We start from the raw sequence: 12499 nt of genomic DNA on the forward strand, positions 1-12499 counted from the left end.
TCTATTTCAAAACAGAGTTCACACATGGCCATCTCCACTCAACGACAAGTGCCAAGCTTTTATTACATCGAAAGCATCCCTTTTTTTTATTTCCCACAGACGTTCCGGACATCGTATGCCAGGAGTATGCGGTTCCACACATGCAGGACCTGATACCGAAGATCCCTGGCGGTTACGTCAGTGTTCGATTGACGCCACCGACATTGAATAACATTTTCCCGAAACCTCCCCCGGTTCCACCCCCACCAGAGAAATACTACGCCGCAACGGCCATCTGCAAATCTTCCTCGGCAACCACGGCCCCAACGACGCCCTCAAGCCAACAGAATGGACATCATCACGCGTACAGCGATCTGGAACATAGCACCGGAACCATCTCCGACGATGATCTGCAGCTGAGTGAATATCCCCGGGACAAACTGGTGATAGTGGAGAAGCTCGGCTGTGGCGTTTTCGGGGAGCTGCATCTCTGCGAAACCAAGGGATACAGGTGAGTTGAATCGTTTCTTGTTCTCTAATCGAACAATATTTGGTCGAAACAGATTAAACCAGCCCTGAAAAAATTATTATTCTTGTTCGAAAAAAATTATCACAAAATAACAAAAATGATGTAACCCAAAACAGCGACAAAAATGACAAAAATGAAAAAATTGACAAAAATGACAAAAATGACAAAAATGACAAAAATGACAAAAATGACAAAAATGACAAAAATGACAAAAATGACAAAAATGACAAAAATGACAAAAATGACAAAAATGACAAAAATGACAAAAATGACAAAAATGACAAAAATGACAAAAATGACAAAAATGACAAAAATGACAAAAATGACAAAAACGACAAAAATGACAAAAATGACAAAAATGACAAAAATGACAAAAATGACAAAAATGACAAAAATGACAAAAATGACAAAAATGACAAAAATGACAAAAATGACAAAAATGACAAAAATGACAAAAATGACAAAAATGACAAAAATGACAAAAATGACAAAAATGACAAAAATGACAAAAATGACAAAAATGACAAAAATGACAAAAATGACAAAAACGACAAAAATGACAAAAATGACAAAAATGACAAAAATGACAAAAATGACAAAAATGACAAAAATGACAAAAATGACAAAAATGACAAAAATGACAAAAATGACAAAAATGACAAAAATGACAAAAATGACAAAAATGACAAAAATGACAAAAATGACAAAAATGACAAAAATGACAAAAATGACAAAAATGACAAAAATGACAAAAATGACAAAAATGACAAAAATGACAAAAATGACAAAAATGACAAAAATGACAAAAATGACAAAAATGACAAAAATGACAAAAATGACAAAAATGACAAAAATGACAAAAATTACAAAAATGACAAAAATGACAAAAATGACAAAAATGACAAAAATGACAAAAATGACAAAAATGACAAAAATGACAAAAATGACAAAAATTACAAAAATTAAATTAATTACAAAATTTCAAAAATGACAAAAATACAAGAAATACAAAAATGACAAAATTTACAAAATTTACAAAATTCACAAAATTTACAAAATTTACAAAATTTACAAAATTTACAAAATTTACAAAATGTACAAAATTTACAAAATTTTCAAAATTTACAAAATTTACAAAATTTACAAAATTTACAAAATTTACAAAATTTACAAAATTTACAAAATTTACAAAATTTACAAAATTTACAAAATTAACAAAATTTACAAAATTTACAAAATTTACAAAATTTACAAAATTTACAAAATTTACAAAATTTACAAAATTTACAAAATTTACAAAATTTACAAAATTTACAAAATTTACAAAATTTACAAAATTTACAAAATTTACAAAATTTACAAAATTTACAAAATTTACAAAATTTACAAAATTTACAAAATTTACAAAATTTACAAAATTTACAAAATTTACAAGATTTACAAAATTTACAAAATTTACAAAATTTACAAAATTTACAAAATTTACAAAATTTACAAAATTTACAAAATTTACAAAATTTACAAAATTTACAAAATTTACAAAATTTACAAAATTTACAAAATTTACAAAATTTACAAAATTTACAAAATTTACAAAATTTACAAAATTTACAAAATTTATAAAATTTACAAAATTTACAAAATTTACAAAATTTACAAAATTTACAAAATTTACAAAATTTACAAAATTTACAAAATTTACAAAATTTACAAAATTTACAAAATTTACAAAATTTACAAAATTTACAAAATTTACAAAATTTACAAAATTTACAAAATTTACAAAATTTACAAAATTTACAAAATTTACAAAATTTACAAAATTTACAAAATTTACAAAATTTACAAAATTTACAAAATTTACAAAATTTACAAAATTTACAAAATTCACAAAATTTACAAAATTTACAAAATTTACAAAATTTACAAAATTTACAAAATTTACAAAATTTACAAAATTTACAAAATTTACAAAATTTACAAAATTTACAAAATTTACAAAATTTACAAAATTTACAAAATTCACAAAATTTACAAAATTTACAAAATTACATTAATTTCAAAAGGTCAAAAACAACTTTTTTCACCATTTATGGTAAATTTTTGTCATTTCATTTGATCTTTCATTTTTGTCATTCTTATACCAAATGTTTTTATGTATAAAAATTTTATTTGTATCGCTTTAATTTTTTCGGCAAGCCCTAGTGAGTTGTCCATTTCTTAAAACATAGCTTTAGCATGTCTCGAAAACATTTAATTGTTCTTTTAAGTTTTACATGGCAATTAGAGGAATGCATAGAAATCTAGAATCTTGAGAACTAGTTCATGGAGGCATAAATTGATTTCGATATAAGTTTTTTGTCTGATTTTACAAATAAAGTGAATAAATCTGGGTTTAAACTGCGCTTTTTCTTTTAAAGATTTTTTTGTCAAATGTTTGGGCAACTTTGGATAAAACCGGGCAGTCTGGCAAGCTTAAAGTTGCCAGAATTTTTTCAGCACGTATCCGGGCCGGACAAACCGGGCCATTTTTATTTAAAAATCTGGCAAAATCCGGGCATTGGATTTATAATTTATGACCATAAATCCGGGCAATCTCCGGGCAAATTTTGTCAATGCTCAGAAATTCCTAAACAAAAATCTAGAAAAAGAAATCAAAAAATAATTTCTTCATTAAAACTCATCGAAAGATTTTGAACCGTATTTTAGGCTTCCAAAAAACCTTTCATGATTATTTTTATAAAACTTTTAATAAAAATTTCGTTTTGAAGGTGTTTGTTGTTTTTTTCTGTTTAATTTGCCAAATAAAGTGAATTAATCCGGGCAATCGAGCCGGACCGGACTGTTTTTGAATTAAGTATTAAATATCCTGGCAAACCCGGATAAAACCGGGCTATCTGACAACCTCAGGCAAGCTTAATCTTAACCTTTGTTCTTTTGATTTTTCCTAGGACCTTTTACGGTTTCTCTTCCAGTATATTTTGAATCTTTACTACAAAAAATGATGTTGGTAATGTGTTTCATTCTTAACATAAAAAGCTGCAATCATTTAAAAAAAATATGTTTATCCAGTTTGAAATATCAAAAATCAGATCCGTTAAATAAGAATTTTGCTACCGCAAAATTAAACGCAACAAAGGCTTCTGTAATCCAAACAGGAAACACAACTGAGATAATATAATAAATAGAAAGAAGATCAAACACAAAAACCTTACACGTTACACAACGCTTCCCTACCAAAACGCCAGAAAACAAGAAAAAAAACCTTAGCCTCCCACATCCCATATCTAATTTAGTTTTGCGTTTGTTTTTCTTCGAAAATCATTGCAAAAATACCTCGAATTTGCCCCGAAAGCTTCCAAAGCATATCGTATCGCATGTCGTCGTCAGGGAGCGAGAAAGCCCTGAATGAAAAAAGCACATTTCACATACACGCACCGGCACGACTGAAATCATCCCCCCTTTCCAGAAGCCACCGTTTTTCGTTGCTTTGGACGGGGCGGCGGCATTTAGAATGTGTTTTTCCCCACATCGGAATTCAGCGTTGCTGGAACTCGACTCAGTGACAGAAACAGAGGCAGCAGCAACGCCATTGTTTGCTTTTAATTAATTCAGAATGCCAAAAAACAACAGTCAAACGCGCTGGCGAAGTTCACACGTGTGCGCGGTTGCTGGGAATCGAATAAAGGGAACCTTTGCCAGATGGGGGTGGAGACAAAAATTTCCCGAATTAAAGGCAAGCTCGGTGCGTTGTGCTTTTGCCTGTGATGAGCCACGTGCAAACTTTCTCTCCGACAGACAGCAGAAAAACGGGAAACGTGAAACCATATGCGTATTTTGATGGATGCTGCCGGAACAGGTTGTTTATATTTTGGCAAAATAATTACAGGAATGCTCTGGGAGTCTATCGTGGTGCGTAATGCTTGAGGAAAAACAAATTCGAAAAAGATACTGTATAGAGTGAGCTTAATATTGCAAAACTCTTATCAAAAACATAACAAAGGATGATGAATCTGAAGTAATTAATTCAGAATTTGAAATCTGAATCTGAAATCTGAATCTGAAATCGGAATCTGAAATCTGAATCTGAAATCTGAATCTGAAATCTGAATCTGAAATCTGAATCTGAAATCTGAATCTGAAATCTGAATCTGAAATCTGAATCTGAAATCTGAATCTGAAATCTGAATCTGAAATCTGAATCTGAAATCTGAATCTGAAATCTGAATCTGAAATCTGAATCTGAAATCTGAATCTGAAATCTGAATCTGAAATCTGAATCTGAAATCTGAATCTGAAATCTGAATCTGAAATCTGAATCTGAAATCTGAATCTGAAATCTGAATCTGAAATCTGAATCTGAAATCTGAATCTGAAATCTGAATCTGAAATCTGAATCTGAAATCTGAATCTGAAATCTGAATCTGAAATCTGAATCTGAAATCTGAATCTGAAATCTGAATCTGAAATCTGAATCTGAAATCTGAATCTGAAATCTGAATCTGAAATCTGAATCTGAAATCTGAATCTGAAATCTGAATCTGAAATCTGAATCTGAAATCTGAATCTGAAATCTGAATCTGAAATCTGAATCTGAAATCTGAATCTGAAATCTGAATCTGAAATCTGAATCTGAAATCTGAATCTGAAATCTGAATCTGAAATCTGAATCTGAAATCTGAATCTGAAATCTTAACCACCTGAAACCCGAATGTTAATGCTAAATTGCATTCTATTCTTTCAAAATATTCATTCCAACTTCAACATATTTCAAGTCCAAATGTCATCGAGATAAGCTTCGCAGCAATCATTAGCGGTGTCAATTTCCAATACCCAACATTCGATCCATTAGGCTGGCAATCATGGCAATGATGAAGTTCGGAAAATGATTCCACTCCAGTGATGAGCGAATTTCAGCTGAATCACTAGAGCACGGGCATCACGGGTTGACGAATTGTGTAAAAGTGTATTTCAAATATTTATTTAATTTGCAACGCGCTTTTTTTTCGATCATTCCCCCTTACTCTACTCCACATCATAAGCATCAGAATGCATCGATTGAAGGGTGGTGGGAGTTAAACTTACTCCAAAGCTGGGACAAATTGGGACTGGGGAAAACTGTTGATTTATATTTTTGAAGCGATCAACGTCCAGCTTCGTTGGTTCCTAGGGAAACGGGGATGGTTGGGGTGGAAAAGTGTCTGGGGTTTTAAACAAGTTAAGAATGACAGCGAAAATTGAGCTTATATGCAGATACGCTATGCGCTTCGAAAGTGCAGATGGATTGCAGTTCGGTGTATTTTTACTACTCTCTATCTCTCGTTTCAGCATTAACTAGCAAAGAGCAGCAAATTTGACAGCAGTATTTTATCCATTTCATCGGGTCGTATCCGCTTTTAGTTGCTCCTTTTTCGTGAGCTGGAGGCTTCCAGCAATAATTTCCTCTGTAAATGACTATTTTCTGTTCTGTCAGCCACTTCGTTGAGTTTTCATTTTTTTTTTTTTTTGTTAACTGAAACTTTGATGGCTTTCAACAAGGGAATATCCGGGGCAAAACTATCCTAAAGTCTGAAAAAGGATAGGAATTCATTACTCCCGGAAGGACGTGCTTTTTTGGTCCTCCTTCTTCAAGTGGGGAAGATACTCTCGACTAAAAGTGTTATAATGTTTCAACAGAATTGTTATTGTTTTAGGGACAGCAACTATTATTGTGTGTAATGGATAACTTTGTCTTTTGAAGTGGCTCGAATCAACAGACAAAAACCAAAAAAAAAAGAGGGATAAAAAACTGGCAGAAAATAATCAATTTGCGTTATGCATGAATTTGCAACGAAGTACTCTCGATGGCAGCATTTTCATTCCACGTTCTCTGCTGGCACACGAAGCACATGCACAATCCATTTTACATGTACATTCTGTGCTGTGCTGCACGGAATGAGTACATGCATTTTAAATCACTGATGTACTGAAGCGAGCGGGCACGAAACACTTGGTTTTCGGTGTAGATTCCTCGTTTTTTTTGCTGTTGCTATTTCGGGGGCTTCTTTGCGTCTCGGGAATCTCTCTCTCCGGTTCCGGTATACACTATTTTCCAACCCCGGGCAGGTAGAGAACTTTGCATTTCATGGGAAATAGATTTTAGGATAGTTCAGTTCTGAGTATTTTCTCAGTGTATCAACCATTCATTAATTAATATTGATGAAGAACGCAGGTTTCAATGGTGGAGTGTTAATCTTTCTTCACTTTCTTTGTACTTTTCCTTAAATAACTACACATTACATTAGCGATAGCTATTTGTCACTTTCCACTTCTCATATTCCCTAACCGGGATAGTACTCATTTCTCAATGAGTATTCCGATGTAACAACTTATTTTTCTCTGCGAAAACTGCAGTGTAACTGCTAACCACAGTTTCAGTTTTATCGGTTCACAGTGTGATGATGTAAACATTTGTACCGTGCTTCCCATCATCAGCTGTCATCAGCAATCATTGATCCATTGTTCTTCGATTGCAAATTGAACACAAAGCATGTGGAAAACCAAAACAAATCGTGTTCTAGTTCCGCGCGATACAACAGGAATCTTTTGCTGATGGATCGTTCTGATCCGCGTAGGAAACCCTTTTCTGGAGGATTCGAACGGTGATATGATCAGAGTTATTAGTTATTCAATGAAATTCCTGAAATACACACCCACGTGCTGTTCTTCAATTAAATCTTCATCGTTAACCACGGTGATTTCAGGCTCGTCCTCTTCCACATTCTCGTTACCCTAGAGGTGCTCTTCTTCGTTACCCACGAAGTTCACAGACGCTTCTCAACTTTTTGCCGGAGGTTCGGATTCTATTGAACGCGTATATTGGCTTGCTGGTTGCAAAATTGTAGAACGAATAAGATCATTTCGATGATCAAACTATTCTTACTCATCAAAGACTACGCTAAGAAGCTATCTCTACTGTACGTGAGGACTTGTTGTATAACTTGTAGCCGTTGTTTGCGTAACCAGCAAAAATAAGTTTCTTCGTCATTGGATCCAATTTCTGCTTCTTCTCTTTGGGTCCTAGAGCGTAGGCATTGCATTAAAAATGCCAAGATTTCTCAAGTCAAGCTTTTGGCCATACCACATTCCGAATGACGTCTTGTTATCTTCAAGGGCGCGTGTGGTGAGAACAAAGGCTTTCCCCATAACAATTTCGAAAGATCGCATTTCTAGAGCATTATTTTTACTTTTTCCATCCACGTTCTGTTGATTCTTTATCTCACGCCATTATGCTGAGAAGTATATACGGTATTGTTAGAACCAATTGGATGCTTCCAGTCTTAAAAAAATTCTGAATATCTTGTCCAACCTACTCACGGCAATTTCGATTAAAATGCACCGTTGCATCGCTTCAAACTCTTTAAACTTCTCAAAAACCTCGCTTTTGCGTTTCATTAGGTAGATTACTGTGAAATGTGACCAGTCATCCATTAATATCACGAAATATGGTGACTTACATACCAACCCGCAAACGTCATAGTGCACTAATTCAAGTGACCTTCTTGACCTTGCAAATGCTTGATTTTTACGCTTGACTTTGTTAAAACTCACTCACGATGACCGAACTTGATTCCGCTGCGGTTTATCTAGACTGAAAAACCGCGTGACAAATGTAAACAATAACAGAGAGTCGCAAGTGAGAGAGAACGACAATTCTCTATGGGAGTTATTAAGCAAACACTAGCGACACCATGTCCTCCATGGAAGAATTTAGATTAGTTAGAGAGCTTTTGTCCTAACAACAAAACGTCAAACATTCACCTGGCATCGAGGATTGTTCTAGAATCATCGAAGAGTGAATTCACTGGAATTGTTGCCAGTTGAACAGATAGCGAATCATTAGGGAAGTGTTGGCAATATGATGGATAATCCGATATATCAATCACTATTGTACCCTGACCTTTTTACAAGACTTGACGAGAATAAATATGATTATGTTATTAGTTTTCCGATACAAAAAGTAGTCCGTTTTATTTGATATCACAACAGGTTATGGGCCCAGTGGTTAACTGGTGTTGACTGTTTGAATTTAGTATTTCATCATACCTATTAATTGATGGGTTGCGATGTCGAACCTGATGTTCGAAGGGTGCATCGCAGTAGGCGGAGCTCGTGATCAACCAACGCTTGGAGGCTAGCAGTTTTTTTTCGGCGCTACTTCACACGGCAGCGGGGTTCTCGAAAGAACTGCTGTTTGACGGCACAGCGGAGATCTTCGGAGTCTGGAAGATGCGCCTCGAGAGACGTCTGACCAGGCTAAAGCTCTCCCTCACCCCGGATTCCGACGGAGGAGGTGGACTTACTGCCGTTGGAGAATCTTGAGGAGAAACCGCCAGAGCTGTAAGGTTCCAGAGGTGGATGGAACAGGAGCTCGTTGCGATGGCCATTAACAATGATGTCCTAAACAAAATTGTTGGACTCACTATCGTCACTCTTTTATGAGTACGACCTTATCATACGGGAGATGGACCGGATGAGAGCGAACCAGAGTAGAGGTGAGAGGGTCCACTCGTTGCTGCTAGCAATACCGTCAGGCTACACCCACATCCAAGGAGCGCTGGCTGTTCTGCCTCAAGGTCAATCGTCGACATCAAGCGGTTGTTCCTTGATTCTAAGCTCCTCCGAAACACCAGCACTTCATCAAACCAACATTGATGTGAGCCAGCGGTAGCAAACCACGTTTTGCGAACCGCGTCGACAGCCGGTGCTTCGGGTGCGGCGAGAAGGATCACTTCAAGTTGCACTGTTCCAAGCTGAAGTCGGTCGAGCGCTTACCCAAAGAACGAAAATCGATCTCATAGAAATGGGTATTTTTTATTAAAGAAGATGGAAGATACAAAGCAAGATTAATAGCGAAAGCTCGCTCGCAGCAACCTGATTATGACTACGAGAAACGTTTGCGCTCGTTTTCAAAATGGTGAGCGTTCGTGCAATCATTCCCTTAGCTAACCAGTCTGGTTCTACCATTCACCAGATGGACTTAAAACAGCCTTCCTCAATGGTCGATTGGAGGAAGAGAAACATATTAGGCTTTCAAACGACGAAGTGGGTAACCCACAACTCGTCAGACTGCAGAAAAGCTTGTATGGTTAGAAACAAGCTAGCAGGTCGTGGAATCAACGATTGGACGAAGTTGTAAAGAAACTCAGTTTCATTCCGCTGAAAAGTGACTGCTGCGTTAATCAATTTTGAGCTAAAGAACTAACCCCAGCTCTCTATGTTGATGATATTCTTATCATTGGCAAAAAGGTGGCTAACATGGTCTGGATTAAGACCGAACATGGAAAGTTATTTCAAATGAAAGATCTTAAAGTAGTTAAACTTTTTTTGGGAATGAATTTTTCAAGAGATTATCAAAAAAACAACCATTGAAATTTATCAGATGTGTTACACCGAGAGAATTCCTCAAACGTTTTGGCATGTTTGACAGTAATCCCACAGGTCCACCAATGGATCCGAATGTGCAGTAGACGAAGACGAATGATAGTGAAACAACCAATCATCTATTCAAGGAACAGCTAGGATGTTTGCAGTATCCTGGCTCTTTCAACGAGGCCGGACATTTGTGCCGCGGACGCTTCCAATGCGCTTTGGGCGGGACTAAAGTGGATTCAACGATATCTGTGTGATACGACGGTGACAAAGCTGGTCTACACTAAGGGGGTAGAAAACCTTGTTTTAATGGGATCTGTCGATGCCGACTTCGCAAACGATGTCGATGACAGCAAGTCTATTTCTGGTCATGCTTTTAAGGTATTTGATCTAACATCTGGTCGCAGTGGTGGGAACCCGACAAGGAAAAAAAAGGTATTTGGTAATCTGATTTCGTGGTCAACGAAACCTCAACAGACAGTCAGTCTGTCATCTACAGAAGCTGAACCAGTTTCACTCTGTAAATATGGCAACCAAGGAAAAAATGTGTGTTAACCTCCTTGGCAGGCTTGGCGTGGCTAATACCGACTCTTTTCTAACCATGGGAGACAACATCTCTTGTATAAAATTTACAGAAGAACCTAGGAGTCATCAGCGGATTCCCGCGAAAAACTGTAACTTTTTTTAACAAACTTGTCATACTGGCACCACTTTGTGGTGTGTGGAATTCACTTCTAGAGTGACCAATATTGTTGAGATTCAACACACCCAATTTATGAGCGTGAGGACGTCGATCAGTGTATGAAAATAATGCTCACTATCAAAGATTTAAGCAAACACTAGCAAAATTTACCTTTCCAGCTCCAGATTCACTTCTCTCCTGGTGGTAATTTCCAGAAGCCTTGACCCTCTGAAATCTCTTGAAGTAGTGATCCTTTTCGGCACGTAGTAGAATCACCATGACTTTATCTTACTTTTTTTTTTTTTTAAATATGTCTTTATTTGTATCAAATCATCATTACACTTATATTACATTATTGCATTAAACTAGGTGTTCAGCTCAATAATGAACTGTTCATAGCCCTATAAGTAACTAGATTATAAAAATTTATTTATAAGATTTAAATTTGCTGAGCGCAATCAAGTTTTTAATGTAGGAGAACATCCTGTAATTGCAAAAATATTTTATACTTAAAACTAAACACTATCTTAAAATTAAACTAAACATAAAGAGAACGAATCTCTGCGATGGAAGACTGCATCGATTTGCCTCTGAAGTTGGAGATGATTTTGTTGGCCATCTCTTCGATCGATTCAATGCCCGCAATCCGATGAAGATCTTCGGTGCTGTGCCAAGGTGGAAGCCGCAAAATCATTTTCAGAACTTTGTTCTGAATCCTCTGGATGGCTTTCTTCCTCGTCGCGCAGCAGCTAGACCAAATCGGAACTGCATACATGATCGCTGGTCGGAAAACTTGTTTGTAGATGAGCATCTTATTTCGCAGACACAACCGGGATTTCCTGTTGATGAGAGAATAAAGAGATTTAGTGTATTTATTACATTTAGATTGAATATCTTCAATGTGATTTTTAAAAGTAAGATTCCGATCAAGTGTAAGTCCCAAGTACTTCACGTGATCAGACCATTCTAATGAAACCCCATTAAAAGTTATGGAATGATTTTCATTAGGTTTTAAAAAATTTGCTCTTGGCTTATGGGGAAATAAAATAAGTTGAGTTTTGGAAGCGTTAGGAGAAATTTTCCACTTTTTCAAGTAATTCAAAAAGGAATTTAAATTTTGTTGCAATCTACTGCGTACCACCCGTAAATTTCGACCTTTGGCTGAAAGCAAAGTGTCATCAGCAAATAATCTTCTACCTTTTCCTTCTGGTACATCAGGAAGATCAGAAGTAAAAATATTATATAAAATTGGCCCAAGTATACTACCCTGAGGGACACCAGCTCTAATGGGTGTCCTTTCAGAGCATGAATTTTGATAGCTTACTTGTAAGGTTCGGCTAGTCAAATAATTTTGAATAATTTTGGTGAGATATACAGGAAAATCAAATCGAGCTAATTTAGCTACTAAACCTTTGTGCCAAACACTGTCAAAAGCTTTTTCAATATCAAGAAGAGCAACACCAGTTGAATAACCCTCAGATTTGCTAGCGTTAATCATATTAGTTACACTCAAAAGTTGATGTGTAGTAGAATGTCCATGACGAAAACCAAATTGTTCATCAGGGAAAATAGAATTCTGATTAATGTGAATCATCATTCTATTCAAAATAACTCTCTCAAATAGTTTACTTAAAGAAGGAAGCAAACTAATTGGTCGATAACTTGAAGGCTCTGAAGCACTTTTTCCGGGTTTCAAAATTGGAGTTACTTTGGCATTTTTCCATTTATTGGGAAAATAAGCCAAGTGAAAACATTTATTGAAGATTTTAACTAAAAAATTTAAAGTGCTTTCAGGCAACTTTTTAATAAGAATATAGAAAATCCCATCTTCCCCCGGGGCTTTCATATTTTTAAATTTTTTGAAAATCAATTTAAGTTCATCAATATTTGTCTCACAA

At 35.5% G+C, this 12499-nt stretch overlaps 1 protein-coding gene across 1 annotated transcript in view; it reads left to right on the forward strand.

Annotated features, from left to right (window-relative positions):
- LOC129746288 (discoidin domain-containing receptor 2) overlaps window positions 1-12499 on the forward strand; it is a 903668-nt gene that overhangs the window by 769230 nt on the left and 121939 nt on the right. The window contains exon 12 of the mRNA XM_055739885.1: window positions 100-490. Within this exon, the coding sequence (XP_055595860.1) occupies window positions 100-490 (391 nt within the window). The remainder of the gene's footprint in view (window positions 1-99; window positions 491-12499) is intronic.

Source organism: Uranotaenia lowii, chromosome 2 (genome assembly GCF_029784155.1).
Source record: "Uranotaenia lowii strain MFRU-FL chromosome 2, ASM2978415v1, whole genome shotgun sequence".
Lineage (NCBI taxonomy): Eukaryota > Metazoa > Arthropoda > Insecta > Diptera > Culicidae > Uranotaenia > Uranotaenia lowii.